The sequence below is a fragment of the Saccoglossus kowalevskii genome, chromosome 8 (genome assembly GCF_978046115.1).
Source record: "Saccoglossus kowalevskii chromosome 8, keSacKowa6.1, whole genome shotgun sequence".
Taxonomy (NCBI): Eukaryota; Metazoa; Hemichordata; class Enteropneusta; family Harrimaniidae; genus Saccoglossus; species Saccoglossus kowalevskii.
Genome location: NC_140648.1, coordinates 22,903,268 through 22,913,491, shown reverse-complemented (window position 1 = coordinate 22,913,491; position 10,224 = coordinate 22,903,268). Strand labels below are relative to the sequence as shown.

General features: G+C 36.4%; 1 protein-coding gene across 1 annotated transcript; it reads right to left on the bottom strand.

The window, feature by feature from the left end:
- Window positions 1–2,856: 2,856 nt before the first annotated feature.
- Window positions 2,857–5,775, bottom strand: LOC146739442 (C-type lectin 16-like). The gene is made up of 6 exons (XM_085502361.1): window positions 5,681–5,775; window positions 5,529–5,544; window positions 4,991–5,305; window positions 4,151–4,517; window positions 3,716–3,795; window positions 2,857–3,031 (listed from the first exon to the last, which is right to left on the bottom strand). The coding sequence occupies exons 1-6, from the start codon at window positions 5,741–5,743 to the stop codon at window positions 3,009–3,011; spliced, it is 864 nt and encodes a 287-aa protein (XP_085358487.1). The 5' UTR covers window positions 5,744–5,775; the 3' UTR covers window positions 2,857–3,008.
- Between the last annotated feature and the right edge of the window lie 4,449 nt (window positions 5,776–10,224).

Genomic DNA, 10,224 nt, shown 5'->3' with positions numbered 1-10,224 from the left:
CTATGGAGCCGCAACCATCAACATCGAGATACCAGGATGTTTCTGCTGGCGACGTTGTGGCGTTACTAAGTTCCAAATAAATATTACCACCGCCAAATGAGCAACATTTAACCGGTAACCAAGACTCAGTCTATCCACGACCAGCAAGCAACATCACAAACGAAGTTGTAGTGTGCAGCTCACGAGGCAGCCACGGCCGATGTCAACGAAAGTCATTCCGTCAGTGGAGTACCGCAGTTGCACGGCATGTTTGCCAATGCACAGATCTGTGGAGGAACTTTTAACTTCAACATAAACTGTGTATCGTTTTCGCCCAGTTTAAGTTCTGGTTCTGTCGTGGTCCCAACTAAAGGGCGACAGTCGTCGTGCCGCGTCCTGTTCGATTATGGGACTCACAGCGACGTATACAACGCGTGTAAAATACATTGTTTATTTACATGAAATTCGAACACGCGCTGCGCGACGACCACCACGCTTAAACATCCACGAGTTATTTATTCGGACAATGACTCAAATTAGACGTCTGATTATTTTATTTTCACACGTACAGTGACACGTGTTCTACACTGACATGCGTTGCTAGGTCGCAGCACTGTCTTGCAGCATATTAATAATAATAACAGAACCCCACACCCTCCCCGTGGCTTCGCTCGTGAAAGTACGGCAGCAGGATACACCGCATTGCTCGTGAAAATAACTTCCATACGCAATGAAAGCCACGGGGAGGGTATGGGGTTCTGTCATAATACTTCATTATCACTGAAAACATTTTTCCCTTAAAATAAATTCCAGTGAAAATGATATTGCCCTCATACTCTATTGAGACACAGCACAGTGAAAATTGGATTCACATGTAATGCTTGAAAACATGTCAGCAAAAATAAATTAAGTGAAATTCTACGTGACTTCATAAGAGTCGGAAATGAACAAATTACACCCGATCCCACCACTCCATACACAATGTAAACTACACCCCAAAACATCCTTTCACCCACGGTTACTACCTTGTTTCACCAGTGTATTCTATTTAACTTCAGGAGAAATTGAAATAAACAAATTAGTTATAATTTCAGCCTCTAGTTGAGCACTGATTGATTAAACTACCTCGTCTTTATGTCAACTTGAAGTTATTCATTGCCTACATCAGTGACTTCAAAATATACGTTTCAATCCCAGGAATTTCACTCGCTGTTAATTGCATGGGAGTGCCAGTCTTTCATGATTTTCTATTGTAATGCAAATGCGATTACTTGGAACATGAAGCTGTAACCACAGACCGTCTAGGTGCTGTAACTAAATATTGGTGTAAGCATCGGTTAGGTAGTCTTGAACTATGCATGTGAAGCCAGCTGAGAGGTATATCCAATCCTATAGATTTCTCATTGTTTGGTTACTACTGGCTGCAAATGCAAATCAATATAAAAATATTACCCGCACAGCATTCTACAGGTTACTTGTACTGTAGTAATGTTTCAGTAAACGGGTATATATTCATTAGCGACTGGGATACACTGCAAATACACATGCACGTGTGTCACCAATACCATCGTCTCTCACACCAGTTGTTGATGACCATATGTTAAATCGCCCACGAAGTGAAGATTTTTAATTTGGAAGAAACTTGCCACGTAAACAGACCAGAGTATGAACTCTTGTGCAGGCGTAGTGGAACGTGAACACGCGATGTAACCTTTACATTCAGTTGCAACAATAACTCGATAATTTGCCTATGAACCTATGACCTGTATATCCGTTTGGCTACTAACACTTGCCATCGAATATAAACAATGTCAAGCAAATATCCTATATCCAGCTACACTATTTTAAGCTTGCGTTGGTTAAACCCAATAATTAGGTAAATCATTTAACTGCATTCATATTTGTTTACAATGGCGAAACTATCGTGGCTACTGTATAGGACACATAGTGGTACTGACTCCGCGGGTGTTCGCTAATCAAACAAACGTGATAGGGCAAAAGAAAGAACCTTTGTTTTGGAGGGTTATGAGAAAATGACCAAGTATGAGTTTCTATGCTTTGAATAGAGCTGCAACTGCTTCCTGTTTTCTGAATTGTGGACTTGCATTTTATCTAAGAACTTGATATTGTCACTATTTAATAGGTGATCGGAATTGACTAGTAAGTTGATTCACATCGGGAAACCTGGACCACATCTGAGATACTTCAATTTATTGTACTGCATGGTGTGTATGAAAATTTAATGTAGCAATGTTTATGTTTAATTTAATGTATTATCATGGTCTAATACTTTCTGGATGCTGTTTGGAAATTACAAAGGGCGGAGCGAGTGTTAATTTCGTAATTTGATGACATCAGTATTTTACAATTTTTTGTTCTTTAGAATTTAGCTCACTGCTGAACCGGTATTTGTTAGTTTGGCCTCCATGCGCCTAGTAAAGCTGCATATATCGGAGATGCGTGGACATACTCCGTTAAAACGTCGATGTAACTGATGAAATACTAAAGTCATTTATTTTAATGTACCGTAAATATTGCAAACCTATGACGTACACGTGCATACAGTTCATGACCCCATCATTGATGTCAGTTTAAGAAATTTCTTACGTAAACAATACTATTCAATATTCAATTTAAACTTTCAAGAAAAACGTACATGCTTATTATTTGAGTATGCTAAATTTAGTGCAGAGGTAGACTAAATGAGGATATGTAATTTGCACCTATGGCATAGGTTTGCACGCTTGGAATACCTTGTAGTTAATTATATATTTCTACAATTATACGACAAACAAAAATATTGCCCATTTTTAGAACTATGATAAGAATAGTTCATTAGTGTAATAATGTAATAATTCAGTCAATGTAACAAGTAAATATTGTTCGGTAATATTGTCTTTAATTGAGTATAATTATACTATTCATTTACAATAAAGTGACACAATAATGATAGTGAACGATGATATTAACACATCAAACAGCTGATTGGACACCAGATATTAAATTCTTGTACGTGAGCCATACATAGTTTATTTCCTTGCGCAGTATCCGGCTATAAGTAAAAACACCAACATTATATTATTTTAACTACATCTGGCGAATTTGATAAATAAATCAAAAACTATATTTAAGTAATCCCGGTCATTGAATATGGGAGTACGTCATGTTTTTCGGGGACTACCGCTATGTTGTGTATAGGACTATTGTTTCACGTGGTTAATGAGTGTATATCTGGGCGTTGTTAATGAGTTACCCAACGTTGTAAACCTGCACGTTGTTAATGGGGCTTCACACATTGTATAATCTAATCTTCTTGATGGGGTACTCCACGTTGCATATTAAAATACCTAGACACTTGGGGTGCCCTACGCTCTATATAGCAGTACCGGCACACAGTAGACGGCTTTCTAGACACTATGGGTCAAAACGGACCCCAGATGGTTGCATCAGTGGCCCTCAAAATGTAGGAAATAGCGTTTCAGAGGGTCTAGATTTCAAAATGTTTAAGGGGGAGCATGTACCGGTGCGAGGTTGGTGAGCAGATCTCGCCACTCCATGCTTCTGTGCATACATTACACATTTAAACCGTCACGGTGCCTGTCTCGTGGACGTGAACCCAGAGTACTGCCACTTCGCACCTAGCTCTGCTTAAAACAGCTATTTATGCATTAGTATGACCCCTATATCATATTAATATATATTAAAACAGTTATTCAGATACTGATAGATTACTTACGAATTTCACAAATGAAAGACTTTGTATCAGTGCAACAGGAATCATCCATTTTGAAACTAGGATTAGTTTTTGGTCTTTCCCTGAAAATAATGATTGATATATATTACTATGAATCCTCATGAATCTTTCATTGTCAAATATTTTGCGAATATAATTTTTTTACTGCGTAAACTAGTAAGGATCACAACACGCGAGAATATATTTCAATAGTCATAATTTATTCTTTGTAATTATAGCCACTATTCTAACAAACGTCATTCACTCATTCATTCATTTATTCACTCACTCACTCACTCAACTCACTCACTCACTCACTCACTCACTCACACACTCGCTCACTCACTCACTCACACACTCACTCACTCACTCCCTCCCTCACTCACTCCCTCCCTCACTCACTCAATGATTCATTCATTCAAAATCAAAATGATATACCAAAGTTGGCAGCAGTCTTGATCATTTCCTTTTGTTGCGCACGCTTCAGTTTGTTTATTGTTTGGCTGGGAGTGCCATGCATTTTGTGGTACATCAACTTTATTTCCATTCAACCACACAAATGATCCTTCCTCCTCTTCGTCGTGACATCCTATCCAGTAACCTTTCCCCTTGGGATTCGACAAACCCGGCGACTGCTGTATAAACTCCCGAACTGTGTTACGCACTTTACTGGCGCCTAGATTTGCTAAGCCAGCGACATGTCCTCTCGGAGCTAAGATGGTTTTGCAATATGTGTCTGCGTCATGCCAGTCAAAAGAGTCGCCTAAAACGATCTTATACAAATTATCCCCAATACATATCTCATCTATGGAACGAATGCAAATATAAACAGTTTTTATTATCCATGTATTTATCAGACCACATTAGAACGGTTTAGTTTGCAAGAATTCATCCTAATTGTAGAATGAGACTTCCTAAGATAACATTATCGTATCCACGACCCCTTAAATAAATGCAAAGAGGATGCAAGGGGGTAGCTGGTACAGGTTACAGGAATTAAAAAGGCCATTTTACGGAATTACAGAAAGTAAAATGGAAAGTTCCATTTACGGTAATAGGTTGTTACACTTTACAGATAATTCCTAATTATATTTTACATTTTGATAATATACTTGATAATCTGTGTTTAGGAATCGATTACATTGTTAACTACCCATGTCTAAGAATTTACTTTCTATTTATTGAAATTTACAATATTACGAAAATAAAAACAATTGATTACAGCTTACGAAAATACCCCTTGCCGACCCTCAATGAAATATTGTGTATAATACATACCATCTTCGGTGCCTCCCTCCTCCGTGACTGTAGGTTCTTTCGCTTCACAACAAAGCCTAATCTTGTAGTTCATACATGGAGACACGTTATCGCCATGGAAACAGATTAGCCCATCGGGTAAATCGCAGTATACAGTCTGCCCGGTTTCATAGGATAGCGTAAAAGGTTCAACTACTGTGCGACACTCAATGGCGGTCGGGACCTCACAAATATCATGTAGGGTACGAAGATCCGGGAGGTATTCGAATTCGCCAACTTCATCGACGACCACGCCACCATTTTCGTCGTCGATCCATTGAGTCCAATTTCCGCAGACTTACAATAGCATGAGCATAATTATTAATTAAATAATATGTTATTTCAGTGCAGAAACGTATTCCGGTGAATCTTGGCAGCAGTCGATATCGATTAATATAATAGTATGAAACATTTACATTGCAGTCGGTCAAAATAAAAAAAAAATAAAAAGAAGTCGGCATAAGTACACAGATATATAGAGATTATGAAATTAAAATTCTAGAAAAAATAAATATCTCACCGTTCTCAGCATTCACCTAATAAAGATAATAAAATATAATATCAAGCATAAATTACTTTTTAGAATTGGTGAGAATGGTTAAGTCTAAATAAATTACGCATTCGTCTGTGGATTATGACAAAAAGGAAAGTACTTCGAAGTATTCAACTTACCTGAAATACACCTGAAATAACCAAGAATAAATGCAAAATCAAGCTGAAATCTTTTTTGCCCATTCTGACAAGTTATCGCAAATCAGTCTGTAACGCATGTAATAGTCACCAACGCATGTTATATACCGTTTCCGTTCATTGTCTATTTCTTGAGAATTAAGTAGTCATGGACATGTGATCGTGTTTCTATTCAAGTTATAATAAGCTCTTCTATCTGCAACAAGAAGCTTTTATTGAAGAAAGCAATATATCAGGTAGTTTTTCATTGATCATCAGGACTATATTAATTAAGTCAAAATAGTTTAACCGATATTGTATACGTGCATGTAAGATTCGTTACTTGTCACGAATACTTATAGAGAGCTAATTACTGATATTAAACAAATTAAAGTCTGTCCTGAATTTTCTGATACCCGCATATTGTAGAAATATTATGCAAGGAACAGGTATAGTTCAGTTTTGTATTATATGAATGCCTGACTAAAATACCGAAACGTGTCATAACGGAACTTTCAAGGCCGCGGTCTGCTTCGTTGATTGACTTTTTTGTTATCAGTTATCAGTTCAACTACTTTTTTCAAACAAGTAGGCGGTGGTGTGAATGGGGGTATTACTACTTTCAGTTTCAATAGAAATTCGAAAACCATTTTGTTTTAATTAGTCATTTTGTTTCGGGATTGTTGATAACCACTCTTCGTCGAGTTGTAATAAACATTGTACATTGCTTGTGATACCTACGGGTTGAAATAAAGGTCGTTTAAAGACTAGTCTGATGATATGATTACAGTTGGGTCAGACGTTTATTATCCCTTGTTTCGCGAACCCGCCGAATGAACAGGAGCCGAAAATGAAATAAAAATATAAGTTTATTTCAGCGTGTTTTCTCGCCCCCGCCGACTTGTAAGTGCAAAAAATTGCTAAAAAAAATATTTGTATCTTCATTTTTTTCCGCCCGCCGCCTAACAAATCCAAGTTGCATTTTCATGGGAGTATCATGATCAAAGTACCGAAGTCTCGCGCAGAAATATACTTTATGCTCGTTGGTTGACAGTGAATCTCGGGTATTGACCTTTCTGCGTGCTGCATGAAATCCCTCATTTATGCTGAAAATTGTGCCACATTTGGTACATTGCCAACCAGGTTATACATAGAATAAAATTGTATTTCATTTCTTCTCTCCGATCAATGATCTCACTTACAATTTTTTGAGAATCACACAAATCTAATGGAAAAAAAAGAAATAATTTTATTTTTTCGCCCTCCTCAAAAAAAATGACTTATAAAAACTCGAGAAACAAGGAATAAAAAAAGTCTGGCCTTAGTATCTTTTGTTTGTCAATTAGCATGTTGAAGTAATCAATTCAATTCTAAAACCAATAAACGTTACAAATAACAAAGTTTTTACTCATAGAATTAAGGGTGGATTTCACAAGTGTCACTCCATGCACATTAGCACGTACATCTGTTTTATCATTGTGCTCTCGAATGTTAGCTACTTATTATGCTACATGCAGAAGGCCTGTAGATGCAGCGATATAACGTTTGGCGGAAGGTTTGTACATTTGTCCGCTACTATAGTTAATTAGCTTCTTGGGTTCGGATTAGTCCCTTTAAAACTTTCACACTATGTTTTATTCACTTGTATTCAGTAGGTTAGTAGTAATCACGTGATTAAGACTACTCAAATATTTATACATCATGGTTTGAAAACAAACATGCTATAATAAAACCTGAATGGTTTTTATTTTGCGTCAAAACCCATCACTTACATAGTTTGACAGATTCCAACTCTAATAGATACAAGCTCCGGAAAATATTCAAGAATGTAGCCACCTCACCAACTGAATAACTAAACTGTAGATAATTTCATTATAAAACATATACAATCAAATTTAATATGATCTGTATTGTTTGAGCTCCAAAATCGCCGTTTAAATATAAAAAAAGCAACAACAGAAATGTAATTTATCCATGCGCCCACAAACCTGCATCTATACTTTGATGAATTACAAGATATTGAATGCTCAAAACCAAACCTGTCGGTGTCGGCTGCTTCTGATGTTATGTGACAATCGACACATTCCCAAATAGCATTTATCTTAAACAGTGTCCATAACCATACATTGTTAGCTGGCAAAACAAATGCAACACTACTGGTAAATTGTTAACGTGAACACTAATGTTTACCAACCCGCACATGTAGAGTACGCTTTGTGAAATACATCTAATTCCCAGTAATAACTTATTTGATTAATAAATAAATAATCAATCAATTATTTTTTCAAACGCAATTTCACCTTGGTCGGCTTTTTTGAAGATAAGCTAAACATAGAATTATAATTGTAATTTTCAAAGAATAAATTTGCTTAACAAATTACTAAACTTGTATTTATTCAGTATTTTTGCATTAGTTAGATATTTATCTTATGACACTCAGTCAAAAACAAATAATAGTCACCCAGTTTCTAACATTGACTGGTAGAGTTAAATAAAGAAATAAACGTGTAATGGCAGTTTAAAAAGTTAACTGCTACTTTGTAATTCGTGTATTTTTCGATTCAATTGAATGAGTTGTAGATTCAGTAAATTATTACATGTGTTGAGTTTAAACTTGATTTTCACATAATCTTTGTGTTGAGTGATTCTATTTAATGTGTTAAATATTACATTATGAATATTCCAGATCGGTCGATTGTTGCGATGTGGTATGCGATGGCATTGTCAAAATTCACTCGTAAAACTACTCGTGAATAACTATATTGCTATATAAAGGGCAATCAACAGTTTCTGCAAGTGAACATTCACAGCCAAGAAGATGAAAAACCCCGCGGCAGAGATATTACAATACTGCAAATCAGTCCAAGCATTTTTGTTTGCATTTCCACTTGCTCCAGAACCTGTTTCTATTTCCTCCACACCCCGAGTAGATAAAAGGTTCACACGTTCCCGTTAATTGGTCGAAATACCATCGTAGTAGCATTGCTCTACAGTGACCTGAATGTGACGAACCTGTACATCGATTCTTATCTGTGAAATACAAAATAATTATATCATACGTAGAACATACACGTTACATCTTATACTCGTACAGTTTTGGTGCGCCGTATAACAATACGGCATGAAATATAAATTTTGAGGATATACTTCAAGAACAATATTATGCAGATGGAAACGTGGCTGTGCACTTCCGTATTATATGTCGGATACTTCTCATTAATCAAAGGGAAACTGTAAATATATATATATATGCATACCATGCTGACACTTTTTCATATGCTGTACATATATATTTTGTCGGTTTTTGCAGGCGGTTACACGCATTGAGCATTCGTTTCGATAAGTATTATCGTCAGAGCCACACACTGGTATATACCATTTATAACACACGAATGGACAGACGCATCTACCCCATTTGCACTGCGCATAAAATCCGTATCTCATCGACGCACATGGATCGGAATTTTGTCCTGAAAATGAATTAAATTAGTTAATCTAAGGCAATCAGTCACTAAATTTAAGTCTAGCCACACTGCCTGAAATACTATAAACAATTATCGGGGATTTATTCCCAAAAGCATACAGTGGCTAAGCGCTATGCTTCAGAAAAATGTCTATCCGCTCCAGATCATTTATTTTTATAGAAGAAACTATCATATCCCATTGTCTTACTTGTATATCTAGAAAGTTTGTTTATTTATTTAGTTCCTGACCACCTCGTTTTGTTTCAATTACTATAGATACCAAATCATGATGCAAATACCATAGCCTGCCTGGCAGCTTATATGCAAACTTAAATTTACCGGCACAATCCAGTACGCTACCATCATCATTGATAAATGTTGCTTTACATTCCGTACAGTAATCAATTTCACATCGTGCGTATGGATATCTCTCGCACTGAGTGACTTCGCAGGGGTTTGTCGGACATTGTACAGACTTAGTACCATCTGGGCAAATGAACGTGTCCTGGGGAATGACATCTGTCGCGTATGTCACTCAAATATGTAAAAGAACAAAGTTTGGTTTATATATGATTTAACGAGAACACGCACATGGAAGTACTGTAATTTTGGGCGTGCGTATAATATGAAATATGCCGAATACTTCTAATTATTCAAAGAAATATATATATATACGCATACCATGTTGACACTTGTTCATATGTTGTACATGTATATGCTGCTGCTTTTTGCAGGCGGTTACACGAATTGAGCATTCGTTTCGATAAGTATTACCGTCAGAGCCACACACTGGTATAATATACCCTTTATAACACACAAATGGACAGACGCATCTACCCCATTTGCACTGTGCATAAAATCCACATCTTATTGTCGCACATGGATCATCATTTTGTTCTGAAAATGAATTAATAGGTGAACTTAAGAAATCGGTCATGATTATCGGGTATATATTTCTACAAACATAATAATATGGCTGAGCGTTATATTTGAGAAAAACATATCATATCAAATATATTATCATCTGAAACTAGTTGTATGTTTGTTTGTTTGTTTATTTATTTTCTGACTAGCTTAATTTGT